Raw genomic sequence first — 14745 nt, 5'->3', positions numbered from 1 at the left:
GTTAACTTTAGTGCCGTTCTCTCTATTTCAAATTCCAGTCCTTATACCAGAAGAGAAAACCTAAACTGTTTATCCAACCATCAAACGTTTGTTTTCCTTTTGAAGGAGCTTCTGGCCGAAGTGAACAACATCGAGACAGATGTGGGAGACTTGGATGTGATTGGTGAGAAAACAATTGCTAAGATTGATCTCTTTAATGGCGACAGCAGTCCAGTGAATAAAACTCTAGAAGATACCAAGACGAGATACGGAGCGTTAGCCGCTGACCTTGAAGAAATGGCAGATAAACAGAAAATAGATTCGGGTAAAGTTAACGAGTTTGTTGAGGAGATTATAGTGATTGAGAAATGGGTGATTACTGTATTCGAGGTCGTAAAGAACTGGAGTGATAAGGGAATTGGAACTGAACCTGATGAAATCAAGAAACAACTCCGTGAAGCTGAGGTAAAAGTTGATTTTGTTTTTTAAATGCATCGGTTGGGATTTGTATTCGTTGAACGGCATCTGCAATTATCAATGTCAATGTGGAACAGTCTTTTGGTTGGAAAAATCTGATGTTATTTGTTTTATAGAGTGTAAAAGAAGATGTTGCAAAGCGTGATAAAGATATTGAAATGGTCGAGAAGCTTGGTCAGAGTATCGCAGAGGACAGCAATGATCCTGACACGACAAAGGAAGTTAATGAAAGAATAAAGAAAGTAAAAGAGCCCGTGAATGAAATCAGACTGAATGTGAAGAAACGCTGCGAGAATCTTGAGAGTGCTCTGACCGAGAGTCAAGGTTTCCATGACAACCTTGATGAATTCCTACGATGGTTGACGACGACGGAACAAACATTGGCGAAAGAAGCTCCGATCTCTGGCAATCCAGAGGAATGTGGGGTACAAAAGAAAGATATTGAGGTTTGTAAAGTTTCTTAAGGTATCGTGTTAGTACAATCTGGGTTCCACTCACTGCATGCCGAGGGATATATCCTGGATTGTCCATTGTTTTCCCAACATTTCCTAATGAATCGTATTGTATCGTTTAGGATCTCCACGAAGACATTGTTGCTCACGAGCCTGTCTACCAGGAAATTCAAGCCAAGTCTCAGGAGCTTATGGAGAAAGCCGCTGGTCCGGACAAACAAGAATTGGATGAGAAGATCACTGACGTCAGCAAACGATGGGAGGGCATCATGGGAAAGGTGACAAAACGTTTGACAATCTTAGAAGAAGTTGTTGTATGTTCTGTGCAGTACGCTGAGGCTTCTGAACGGGTGAAAATCTTACTGGACTCGATGGAAAAGAAAGTGGAGATGATTAAAGATGTATCATCTGACCGTCAAGTTATGAACAAACAGGACGAGACTGCAAAGGTGAGATCCGTAGTAAACTACACAAATTACTAGATCGTTTTGAGACAGACGTAAAGACATGGCTTTCAATAATCATTCTCGTGTTGTTGATAGGATCTCGAGAAGGAGAGCCAAGAATGCCAACCAATTATTGAACAGCTCGTCTCGTCAAGCAAACCATTGGTTCAGCATTGTCAATCAGACGTCGGCTCAATCGAAAGTGATCTTAACGATATACAAGAACGATGGGATGCCGTAAGTAGCGTTCTACATGAAGTTCAAAACAAGATTCCGAAAATGAAAGAGGCTGTGCCGGCTTATGAGGAGAAAGTGAACTCGTTGGAAGAATGTCTTGGTGAAGCAAATGATGTTTTGGCTAAAGTTGAGCCATGTGGTCTTGACATACAAAAGGCAGAAGAACAAATGGAAAAACTGACAGTACGTTTCATTCTCTCTCTGTATTATTAAGAGTAGAAAACACTGAAATACAGACATAAATCAGGAACAAAAATCTAAAAAGCTGACCGTAAAAACTATTTCTAAATAAGACTGAGCTGTTGAGCTGAAGGAAACCGTTTATATTGCCGGAATGAAACCCCATGCAACCATATCAACCTGTCTTCTTGACCAACGTTTTATGGTGACGATTCTACCATTGTTTTACAGAACACCCGAGATGCCTTGCGTGAGAAAGAGAACAACCTGTTACCAAGCATCAATGAGAAGGGAGACGAAATCTTAGTGATTGACAACAATCCTGATAATGTGTCACGTGTCAACGATCGTTACTCTGATCTCAAAGATCGCACTGGAGAGACTCTGAGAAAACTGGATGACATGATTGGACAGCTTGAAAGAAAGTTGGAAACGACAAAGACGTTTGTGAATGGTAAAGATGAACTGAAGGCTGAACTTGGTGTAATACGTGATAAAGTGGAATCTCTGGGACCTGCAGCAAAGGATAGCGAAAAAATTAAAGAACATTTGAAAGAATTGGAGGTGAGTTTCAACGCTATTTTCTATCTTAGTTTGCAGTAAATTTAGAGAGAATTTCTGTACTTGACACAGAGTATCATCTTCAAGTGCCTACTGAAAATAGCCACTAAACAAATATGATTTTTATCTGACCAAACACACGTTGCATACGAACATCTGGAAGATGTTTGCTCAAAAGAATTTTAAAATTCTTCTCTCGTGTTTCCGATGATTGGAAACCGAACTGTAGTGCAACTGTGCAAGAAAGCTTTTTCAATGACAGCCGATCATGATCATAAACCACAGAGATAAAGTTAGAAAAGACAATATATTAGACAATTTTCAAAACTTTCACACAGCGGTGATAAAAATGATATGAAAATTGGCGGCAAATACGTCCAATTGGATGCCCAAATGCAAGCGCTCCTAAGATGAAGAGTTTTAATTGACAGTATTGTCACCTATCTGTCTAATGTAAAAAAACACGCATGATTTAATGCATGAAACATTGCATCTGCAGTATAAACAAAAGCGTTGTAACTAATTCGCCATATATATATATATATATTGCGTTACTGCAATTTGAATAGTAATTATTCAGTAAAAATAACAGACTGGTGATCGTCGAAACAGCTGTGGCATAGTTTACTCTTTTGATTTAAATTTTTTCGGCCATTCGAGAACATTTTCAATGCATTCTGCAGACTTCTGCTGCTTTCGTATATTCTAAAGGGGGGAGTGGACGTGGAAATTTCTAGGCTTGTTGTCTACATCATATTAAGACTGCATGACAGGAAAAAAATATGGAGGAAAGATAAGGAATATCGTATGGGCTCTTTGATAACCACGGTGCTGTGGAGTTTAAGGGGACGCAGAAGGCCCACAGCTCGAAGGCCAAGAGTGAGTTTAAAAGAATGAGTATTTTGCTTTATCGCGATGATTTATAATATGAATTACGCTCTTTGCTGTCTTCTTATACTTGATAAACTCAAATTACTATGTAATGTAACTTTTACAGTTGTTTTGATGTGTTGCATGGCTTTTGTGGCCAAACCAACTCTATCGCGTAAGCTTGTGCTATAAAATACTACTATGTATTACAGATATCTCAATAGAATTGACATAGATCAAGACTCGTTCTTTCAGCTCTTTTAATGGAGAGCGTAAATTTATTCATACTCTTTGTTTTGGCGTGAAAGCTTGACTGATCACGCGAGTGCATGTTTTATAAACACACACCGTCTGCGTCTTGATTTTTTTAAAACCAGACAAAATATCTTTCCACAAAATCACCCAAACAACCCCTTGTTTTTGCTACTGGCAAATCATAAGCAATTTCCCTCAGCAGCAAAATAAGTTGAATTGTAGATTGTTTTCTGTATTTAATAATACGCCGACAGGTCATCGCTTTATTTGTAGGGCAATCTTAAAACCATAGGTGGTGGGCAGTGTATAAATAGTTTATTGAAATGAGGCCAACGTTTCCTTGTACAACAAGTCCTGAGCTTTGAACCTTTTCTTTGCGCTTGCCTTTAAATGCGCGCATTAGGAGTTTGTAGGAAAATATTTACATAACTCTGTGACTTAGAGGATCCTTGTGAATAATACTTATTTTTTTTTACGATTAATTCTTGCTAAAAGCTGTGACAGTGGACATGTGCGCGAAGGAATCATTTGCGTGCGGTTGTACGTGATAATATGAATGGGAAACGAATTTCCACGACTTGCGACCGTTTTATAAAAGCTATTAATTGTGCTTGAAACTTGTATAAAAATATCGCACAGAACTGAGAGTCTTTTGTTTGCACGTCACATCTCGGTGTGCACTTATAATGGTCATTAGTTCATTGGTTCAGTGCCATATTACGCTTTGCCGTTAAATCTTTTATCTTCTTAGTCGGCACACGAAACGTTGGTTCAGGCTTCAGAATATATAACAAATCATGAAGCATAAAGCGTGCTGTCATGAAAATCCCAACACAGCTGTTCACCTGTCACTACTAAACCGCTTTCCAACCCCAACACTGCGCTTTTTTATTGCAATGGTAAACCTCCGTTTCCTTTGTGTTTACGTTTGGCAGCAGGGAGCTTCGTATTTCATTACCAAATTAAGAGTCCCTCTTACTGCATAGAGAAAGAAGATTAACCAAAGAAATTGTATTTCAAAAGAATATTTGATATGCCTGCGTTCTATATGCTTCTGCGGGTTGTATTGACATACCTGAGGTGTATTATTGACCGCAAAATATTTTACGGTGATGTTTTAAAATTGGGTGCGTGACCTTTTTAAATTGACCATAACAATTTAGAAGGACGAAAGATTTTATTCGGAGTATTTCCTTTTCTTTGTCTACCGTGTTTACTGACTCAAGCTGAGACTGTTTACATCTTTTCTTTCGGTTGAAAGCTATCTAAATGGATGAGGAATCTCATTACATTGTCATGTAACAGAACTCTTTTCGAGTTGTGACTCCATACGAATGCCTGGATACAAATCAATGAAGTTTTCTGTCTATTGAAAAATTATTTTAATTATCGCATTTTTGAGACGCCAACATTTGAATATTGTATCTGGGCAACTAGATCCCGCCATGATATTAATTTTAATGGCTGTAATCGTCTCGGAGTTTGTTGTTCGACATTTTGTTTAACTTTTAAATCCTCCAGCGGAAACATGTGACTGTAATTGCAGTAAATAATTGCGAAATATCAAAAATTTGGACTTGTTTGCGGGAAGGATATCGGAGTTTCTTTTATTGCCTATGGCATCAGCGCGTTTCAAGTGGGCGCTTGTCGAACTCATGGATTATTCGTGAATCATTACATATTTACATAAATTTGTGTGTCTTGACTTTCACGGCCTCGAGACAAGAACCTGAGCGTCCGTCGTTTCATATTCCACTGCATCTGAAAGATACACTTGAGACATTCTTTCTATGGGAAGAGTTTTTAAAACGTCTATGATCACGCAAACTAGTGTTAACCGCATACGACTTGAATGATGGAAATTTCAAAGTGTGTCTTCAAACAAAAAGACGATATTCACCTATCAAATGGTTCAAGATTAATGACGGTAGAATTTTCTCATAACTCATGTGAGGATGTAAACGACATGAATGGACATCATTACATCACTCAGAAGTCGTTGCCCGTTCAACCACCAAAGTTTGGTCCATTTACGTTAACTTTAATCCCGAAAGAGGTATCCTTGTAGACGATGCCTATTTCATCGCTCTTGTATTGTTGTTCTTTTGTAGACTTTTTACGTTTGCCAAAACATAGACCGGAAAGCCTATAAATGATTTTAAAAGCCACTGTTTTTCTGAGTGTACACTCATAAATCTTTAATTGTGCTTTAAGTTTGAAAATATATCATCAATTGCGATTTTTCATCAGCGTTTCATCAACAAACTAAATAAATATCGTCCCCGCACTAATATCACGCTTTCATGCCTGTTCACGTTGCCTTATGTACTTATTCAATTACTTCTTCAATTTTGAAACATTGATAAGGATCGGCTTTCCGTAATACGTATTATATATCTCAAACTTATAATTATTTGCTGAAATGCCTTACTCAAGTTACTCACATAATTTTAGAGTGCATTTATAAAGCTTTCAGGTAGTGCGATGATATGACGAATATGTTTAATGTTTGCTATATAATCTATTACTATTACTGTATTTTTATGCCTAATCTTGTTCGGCGTCACTTGGACTTATGCAAACACAAAATCCTCAGAATTCCTGTGAACCCTCATGCGATTCAAATAGTTACTTTCTATTGCAAATGAGTAATTAGATATCTTTTTATACAACGTTCATTGTAGACTATATTGACCGTCTTCAAACGTATTCCTTAAGGACATTATGATCGCATGGCGGGTATCTTCAGCCTTTAGGCATTATACGACAGTTGGATTTAGACTGAGTGCTTGTATATCTCATGCTGGCGTTTAAAACAACAGCTTGTCTGTTGCTAATAGTTATCAAAAGATATATTGGCCTGTGCATTTACCCATCTTTACAGGTGGTAACAGGTCGCTTAGTTTAATGCAGCGAATTTGAGTGTGAGCAGAATGTAAACAATATTAAACGCATCTGAAACATGGCAGAAAAATGAAATTAAAATGTTTCCGTATTCTATAAAAAGGATTTATCTGTGCTTCCTAATTTTCCGTATCCTTCTCATTTTACAACAAACATATACGACTGTTTACGAAATGGAGAAGTGATGAATATGACGACAAGCGCTAATCACAACTATTTTTTTATTCAAACTAGGAACAACAAGCAAAGCTTGCCAACTTGAAATACGTCCTTCAGGAAACCACCGACGCTGGCAACGATCTTTTGGAGCAGACGCCTGGGGACCAAAATGGTAATACAGAGATCCCCGAGCAGGTGACGGAAGTCAACGAGCTTTATACGGAGGTGAACGATCTTGTTGACGGAGCGTTAACAAACGAGAAAGAAAACTTAGCAAAGCATGGAGAATTTAAAACTTTGTTCGATAGCTTTAACGATAAAGTTGGTTCGCTTGAACAACGGCTAGAAAATGCCAAACCCTTGTCAACGAAATTACCTGAGCTCAAGGCAGAACAAGAGGAGCTTATGGTAAGTCAGACTGGTAGCTGGAGTGATCCATACCTTTTATGGATAATATTGGTTTCCTTTTTAGAGTAGAACCTTCATCTTGGCCAGTTACTCATGTTATAAAGTCATTGTTAATGATCACTGCAATATGTTTCAACAGTACTGAGTCTGAAGCCCAGGATGGTGAACCTTCAACTTTGTTATTTTCTGTAGATAATTCGTGAGGAGGTTCTCCAACAGGAGTCATCATGTGATCAATTACTTGAGATGAGTGACAAAATGGCTGAGGAAAATCCTGGTCCAGAAAGCGACGCAATGAAACAGAAAGTTCAAGACACAACAAAGAGATGGCGAGTCCTTCTGCAAGTGATCACGAAACGTGTTGAAATTATTGAGGAAGTTGTCACTTTGAGTGAACAATTTGAGGAAGAAATTGAAATTGTTGTGACGTTTATCACGATTACAGTAAAGACACTGGCTGACTTGAAACCCGTCTCGTACGATCAGGAACCTATCGAGAAAGAACAGGAAAAACTAAAGGTAAGGTGATCCATTTTCAATGGGACAGTTAAACAAATATTCTTTGAGCTTCAATAACGTTGTTCACCGTAACAGATGTTTCGGTTTGAACTAGTTTGCGGAAGATTTAGAAGCATTCATCTTTGATTCTAGGCGCTTGAAGATGAGGTGAAAGAAAAGCAACCAGTTCAAGAGTCTGTAACGGCCACTGCGGCTAAACTTGCGGAACATTGTGAAGCTGACGTTGACGAGATGATGGCAAGAGTGGATGAAATGAATAAAAACTGGAATGAAATGAACGGAGAGAAAGAAAGCAAAGATAAAGAACTACAAAAGATGAGAGACGACCTCGCTGAGTATGAAAAACAAGCAAATGCTGTCCAAGAGAAGATTGGTAAGGTTGAAAAAGCTTTGCCGTCTGAAACTGCACTTGTTCTGGACTTGCCTCAAATGCGGAACAATCTCGCAAGCATCAAGAATGCTGGAGAGCAACTGGAGGCTATCAAACCTCAACTTGATAACACTGTGGCGTATGGAAATGAATTAGTCGGAAAAGATGCTGATATTGATGGATCCAACGTGAAACGACGTAATGAAGAACTCCAGGAGTTGTGCAGCAAGGTCGATGAAAAAGTGAAAGACGAGACTAAGAAGATGCAAGATTTGGTTGATGAGATGGAGCAGTATGCAAAGTCTTCTAAAGATTTGAAAAACGATCTGGATTACATCCATGATGAAGTAGACGCAAATAAACCAGGTCAATTGGATATGGATAGTCTGAAGAAGAAGGATGATGCTGTGAAGGTAGCTATCGTTCTTGTGTTGGATATTTGTTTTAAATTTAGTGTTTTGTCGGATTAAAAGGCGTGTGAACAAGCGATTTCTCTTCGGGTATTCAAATATTTTTCTTTCTTCAGAAATTAAAAGAACACGTTAAAAACACTGCGCAATTGTTTGAAACATTCAGTAAAGACGGTCAACAGTTGATTGGAGCTGGTTTAGGCAGCGATCCTGCTTTGATTAAAGAAATATCTACCATCAGTAAGGAATATCATGACGTCACTGATAGCGTGGATGGACTGCAGGCTCAGCTTGATGACGTTATAGCGGAGGTGGCGAAGTTCGAAGCGGTACATGACGTCATTGATAAGGAGTTAAAATTACTGGAGGACAAAGCTGAGGCGATTAATGCGAAACCTGTCGGTGGTGAGCCTGACGATATTAATGCACAGCTGGAGGAGGTGAAGGTATAGAAACGGAATTTTTGTATTCACAGGGAAGGGGTTGGGCAGGTTTTAGGGCACTTATAATATTAACTTTCGGACGAAACGCTGAGTTTTTTTCGCGATTTCAGGCATGCCAGAATGATATCGCTAAAGTACAGGAAAGCATCCAGACTTTGCAGGACTTGAAATATGGTCTCACAGCGAGATACCGAGATTCTGACGCGACTCCTCTGGACAAGATTATTGAAGAACTCAATCATCGTCTCATGGCGATATCTCATGGTTTGGTGGAAAGACAGACGAAGCTGGACCAGGCCCTTCTTCAATCCGGGAAATTTAAAGAGACTGCAGATTCGCTTCTTGATTGGCTCTCAGAAACACGTGATTTGTTTGAGTCACAGGGACCTGTGTCGGCCGCCGACCCGAACCTGTTGAAAGCTCAAATTAAGGAAAATCAGGTAAGAATTTAATCAGTTATCATCAAAGATGTTTGGAGCGTTAAGTTTAGTGATGCTGGAGATGCTTCAAATATTACTATAGCATATCATCAGACCAGTATGTCAAACCCATCTATACTTTCTAGCTACTTGTGCGCATGATCAAAGAGCGTGAAGGAACCCTCATGTCTGTGCAAGCAACTGCTGATGAGCTCTTGAAAACCGCAGACCCAGACAAGAAACAGGAAATCGAAGAACAAATGCATGATATCAACAGCCAATGGGAAGAGCTGACAGGTCTTGTTGCAAAACGTGGCGACCAATTGCAGGAAGTGTTAGAAATCTCACAGAAATTCACAGATCTCAATAAGGAACTCACTGATAGTCTTAGAAAAACAGACAAAAAAGCCAAAGCGGGGAAATTCTCGGAGGTTAAAGCGAAACCAGAAGAGATAAAAGAACAGATTAATGAATTTGGAGAAATTGTTGAAGAGTTTAATACCTGCGGACCTAAACTGGCCGAGCTTGAAGCCTTAAGCGAGACACTCATAGGGTGTGCGACCGAAGAGGATGCTGGTATCATTGAGGAGAAAGTGGAAGATGTTAAAGAGCGATATTGGAGTGTTGAGAAGAGAGTCAAGACTATTGAAGACAAACAGAACGAAGCTTTGAGACTTGCTGAGGAATTTAATACTGAGAAAGTCTTGTTTGATGAATGGTTGGAAGTGACGGAGACAGCTATGGATGAAGTGGATGGAAGTGAAGATAATGGTTTGAAACAACAGAAATTAAAGGTAAGATTTCTTCGGATAATTTTAAAGAATGATTGAGGCCGGATTTGCTCGAGTTTGTCTCCAACTAAGCCTCTTGTGAAAACAGTTTCGAACAAATAGGACTTCTACATTATAACTAATTTTTAACTAACTTTAAGGCTGTGCAGCAATCCGTCCAAAACAAAGAACCCGACCTCAAGAAATTCCAGGACATCGGTTCTCGATTGTCCAAGACAGTCGCCGACGAATACGTTGTGATTATTGAAGAAACTGTCCAAATTATTGAAGTTCGTTGGAAGAAACTAAAATCAAGAGTTGAGACAGTCGCCAAAGATCTCTTCACTGGCAAAGAAGAACTGGAGAAGTTTAAGGCAAACATGGGAAATGTTGATGAATGGCTGACCGCCACTGAAACGAAACTATCAAATCTTGAGGCGCCGTCGTCGAAACCTGATAAAGTGAAAGAGCAGATTAAAGAATTGAACGTAAGTTGTCCCTGAATAAAGTTCGTTTAGTCAGAGTTAATACCAATCACAAAGCTTCTTAACTGCTAGCCTCTGTAGTTACCGACCACAAAGCTCCTCTGTACTGTAGTTCCAGTGTTTCGCCTAATGATTCTGCATTTAATTGTCTAGCCAATCACCAACGACATTGCAGTGCATGCTGGTACGGTAAACCAAGTTCTCGACAGCGGTCAGACACTTCTGATAGCTTTGGGTGAAGAGGAAGGTGCTGATGTGAAGGAGAAATTGGACCGCATCAAAACGAGATTTGCAAATATCAACAACAAAGCGTCGTCAAGACAGGCACAGTTAGTTGAACTATTATTACTGACTCAACAATATTTACACATCGTGAACGAGGTCACTACAAGACTGGGACGAGCGGAAGAAAACGTAGCGAAGTTGCAGGATGACAAGGGACATGCGGCCGAAGTGGAACAGGAGAGGATTAAGGTGTGTATTTAAGAGCTATCCATAATAAGCCCCTTTTTAACCCTTTTATCCTTTTTCCACCAAGGAGATCCGTGGTCATAGCAGGTATTTATGTAACTATATGCTGACATTTTAGGCCATTCAAGAAAGCATAACTGTGCTTGCGCCTTTGATGTCCAACTACGCAGAGACTCACAACGATCTTGCGAAGCATTGCAGCGCTGATGAGGTGGCCGAAGCCGCCAAGGAACTGGAACGAAATCGAGAAAGGTACCAGTCTCTCAGAGCAGAAATCGAAAATCGCGGTATTCAAGTTGGAATGACGTTGCAACAAGAGGAACAATTACAAGTCATGTTGGAAGAGTTGATATTACATCTGGAGAAAAGAAAAGATGGACTTCTTAATTTAGAGCCCATCGGGATACACGGTGATGTTGTAAGGGAACAGTTGCATGCACACGAGGTAAGAACTTTGTAGTATTTATTCAACTTCTATAAACTAGGCTTGCTTGCCTAAGAGATTATTTTAGCCATTGGTGGTTGCATTACGAAGCCCGTTATCATCTGCTGTGCGTAGATATGCTTTAAGTGCTTTTGACGCTTGTAGGATGTAGCTAATGGTGTTAAAGAAGACAAGATATTGGTGGATGAAACGAATGCCCAGGTTGATATTGCTGTGAAAACCAACCCAGGAACCAACACGGCAGAGCTGATGACGGAAAAGATGTCTCGGGTAAAAGGTCTATATGTTGAGATTGAAGCACTAACCAATGACCGTCAACTGGCGTTGGAGAGTGTCTTGGAGGAATGTGATAAGTTCTGGGACGGTGTGGAACAACTGAGGATATCACTGAGAGACGTTCAGGGACATCTAGATACGCACGATCCACCTGCTGCGGAACTTCATTATGTCGAGGATCAAATTCATGAACACGAGGTGGGTGGGCACTCGCATGCTATGAACTGCAGTGATTCTGTGTGAAATTGGATAAAGACAGTGTTCAAACCGATGATATGGTTTATCTTTTAGGAACTTTGCAGCGAGCTCAACAGCCACGAGGACCAGATAAACGCGATTTGTCACGCTAGTCCAGTGCTGGTAGCAAATTGCGGTCAGGCAGATAAGCTGGTTGTCCAAAACGCAGTAACAGAAATCAGCGATCTCTGGGAGAATACTGAGAACGCGTGTAAGGCTCGCACGAACGATCTGGCTGAAGTGTTTAAACTGGCAGAACAGTTTGAGAAATCTCATAATGCCGTTTGTGAATGGCTCGAAGCAACTGAGAAGAATTTAGAGAAAGTTCCTTCCGTTGGTTCTGATGTCAAAGCTGTAAAGAAACAACTAGATGCTCATAGGGTAGGGTGGAAGATTGTTGCTCTATAGCACCATGTGATATGAGATGTTGACCCAGCATTCTATGAATCATTTCTAGGAATTACAACGGGAGATACCAGAACAACAAGTGCATGTGACAACTGCAAACCAACACGGACAAGCATTGATGGAGAAATGCCGACCTGATGATGTTCCCGTGGTGCAAGCCGAGGTGAAAGAAATGAATGATCGATGGAAAGCTTTACGTGTGATCGTCATGGAAAGACAACAGAAACTTGAAGAAGCTTTGCTTGCCTTGGGACAGTTCCAGTTGGCCTTGGAAGAACTCTTGGCTTGGATCAATCACACGAATCAATCTTTAGACAAAGAGTTGGAACAGAAACCTCATGGTGACGTGAGGTCGATTGAGGTTGAAATGTCGAAACATAAGGTAGGCCTTTCGATGTTTATTTTCGAGAACACAATCTACTGTAAGAAGTGATTTAGTTTACTTAATGTCGTCCACTAATAGTAAAGCACAGCGAGAGATGTACAGACCTGTCACTGCATTCATGCATGTAAGGTAATGATTGTCTAGAGGATGACGTGTTCTTAATATGCTCGTTCCATTATTATAGATCATCCAAAATGACATCAGTGCACACGAGCCGACCGTGAAAAGCATCACGAACGCTGCGAACAAACTTCTCGAATCAGGCACGAGCAAAATGGACACAGCTGTACTCAAGAATAAACTGGATGATCTTCAAAATGGCTGGCAAGAACTTCTCGCCAAGTCTGCACAGAGGGAAAATGATCTTACTGGTTCCTTAAAGATAGCACGTGACTTTATGAATGAAGTCCGAGAAATGTTGGGCTGGTTGAAGGAAGCCAGGGAATTCCTGAAAACTCGAAGACCTGTCGGAGGTTTCCCGGAAAGTTGCGAGAAGCAAATTGAAAAGCACAAGGTAAACTAGACGAAATTAATCCAAAACAACATAGTTTAGTTTACCATTCCCTTGTAGTAACACTGAATGGGTAGGAAATGAGCCTTGCTAGACCTCTCTGAGTGACAAAAAACTGGAACTGATTAATGAAGTTTTCAATTTTGCAACAACACTTTAAATTTTTCGCAGGAATTTGCCAGACAAGTGGAGTCTCGTGCTCCTAAGTACGAGCAGATTATGAAAACAAGCAGCGAGCTCCTGGAGACGAGTGACCCTGCTGTTGCAAACACATTACGTAATATGAAGAGTGAGGTGAAGAGGTCCTGGGAAGAGATAACATCAAAGACGGAAGAAGAAGGAAAGAAACTGCAGTTTGCTTTGCAAAAGGCTACCAAGTTGCATGATGGCTCAACGGAGATGATTACTTGGTTAACTGAAATTAAGGAAGAGCTTGTCATATTTGAGGTTATCAGCGTAGTGTTTGTCAAGGTCGAGGAACAGAAGAATAAATACAAGGTTTGTTTGGAAATTTTTTTTCGAAATATACGTAGGTTTCCCCAGCTATAAAACCATTCTTATACCGTTCAATACCAGTCGTTACAAGTCCCTACCACTAACACCTCAACATTTGCAAACTATGCATCATCTCCACACCATTTTTCTCTTATATCAACATATTTTATTTTAGAATTGTGCCGTACAAGTTGATGCCCGTAAAGAGCCGTACAGAGAACTGCGAACTCTCAGCAACGAGGTGACCGGGTCCTGCTTACAAGAAGATGCTATTCTCATCTACAACAACATGGCTGATATCGATAAACAATGGAGGGAGCTGCTGAACGGTTTGAACGTCGTAAAGAAAAATGTCGACGATAATTACAGAGCGTCAAAGAAGTTCTTTGGATCTTATGACGAGTTGATTGCCTTCATGACCGAAGCAGAGAATCAGTTGCAGGCAGAAGACAGCATCGGAGCTGATCCTGCTGTTCTTAAACATCAACTGAAAAAACACAAGGTGAGTTCTCGTTTTCCTTAGATAGAGATCTCTAGTCTTGCGAGGGCATGGTTTGTTTTAGTTGGCCTTTAGCTGGATAGTTTCCCTTGAATTAAACAAAACTCCCATGACACAATGGATTGTCAATTGTGAATTAATTTTTCCCCCACCATCAATTTCTAGTTATTCCAGAGCACGTTGGGTCCACAACAAGCTAAGATGGATGTTGCGATAAAATCTGGGAAAGTTCTCATCGACCGGGGCGAAGTTGATGACGCTGTGATCGTTGAAGAAAAGATTGCTGAACTCAAAGAACGCTGGGACGGCTTGTGTGCCTTGTCTGTTGACAGGTACGATAGAAGAAAATTAAACTAATGCATTTCTTCCTACTGTGTCCTATATATACTGGGATGAATAGGTGTCAGGCTATAGTTTGGTGAAATGATCTTCTACAAAACAATTTTCTTATTTCTAGGCAACAAAAGTTGGAGGAAGCTCTGCTATTCACAGGAATGTTCCAAGATGCATTGCAATCGTTGTTTGATTGGCTGGAAACAGTAGAACCCGGTCTCTCAAGTGAGACAGCGATCATGGGTGACACACAGACTGTGCTTATATTAATGGACAATCATAAGGTATTGTGTTATTACAGTAGTTAGTCTTCAAAGAATATAGAATTAACCTTGTACATA

General features: G+C 40.1%; 1 protein-coding gene across 1 annotated transcript in view; it reads left to right on the top strand.

Moving 5' to 3' along the window:
- LOC114525551 (microtubule-actin cross-linking factor 1-like) overlaps window positions 1–14745 on the top strand; it is a 30357-nt gene that overhangs the window by 11176 nt on the left and 4436 nt on the right. Inside the window, exons 16-37 of the mRNA XM_028546936.1 lie at window positions 106–444; window positions 573–902; window positions 1031–1357; window positions 1451–1774; window positions 2003–2335; window positions 6596–6928; window positions 7121–7447; window positions 7580–8230; window positions 8344–8673; window positions 8781–9110; window positions 9236–9883; window positions 10021–10347; window positions 10498–10818; window positions 10934–11260; window positions 11405–11734; window positions 11828–12154; window positions 12231–12563; window positions 12751–13080; window positions 13249–13575; window positions 13748–14074; window positions 14237–14403; window positions 14529–14688. Of these exons, the coding sequence (XP_028402737.1) occupies window positions 106–444; window positions 573–902; window positions 1031–1357; window positions 1451–1774; window positions 2003–2335; window positions 6596–6928; window positions 7121–7447; window positions 7580–8230; window positions 8344–8673; window positions 8781–9110; window positions 9236–9883; window positions 10021–10347; window positions 10498–10818; window positions 10934–11260; window positions 11405–11734; window positions 11828–12154; window positions 12231–12563; window positions 12751–13080; window positions 13249–13575; window positions 13748–14074; window positions 14237–14403; window positions 14529–14688 (7548 nt within the window). The remainder of the gene's footprint in view (window positions 1–105; window positions 445–572; window positions 903–1030; window positions 1358–1450; window positions 1775–2002; window positions 2336–6595; window positions 6929–7120; window positions 7448–7579; window positions 8231–8343; window positions 8674–8780; window positions 9111–9235; window positions 9884–10020; window positions 10348–10497; window positions 10819–10933; window positions 11261–11404; window positions 11735–11827; window positions 12155–12230; window positions 12564–12750; window positions 13081–13248; window positions 13576–13747; window positions 14075–14236; window positions 14404–14528; window positions 14689–14745) is intronic.

The sequence above is a fragment of the Dendronephthya gigantea genome, unplaced genomic scaffold, assembly GCF_004324835.1.
Source record: "Dendronephthya gigantea isolate DGI-Jeju-01 unplaced genomic scaffold, DenGig_1.0 000034F, whole genome shotgun sequence".
Classification (NCBI taxonomy): Eukaryota; Metazoa; Cnidaria; class Anthozoa; order Malacalcyonacea; family Nephtheidae; genus Dendronephthya; species Dendronephthya gigantea.
Note: the sequence above shows the minus strand (reverse complement) of the source record. Positions and strands in the feature narration are given on the sequence as shown.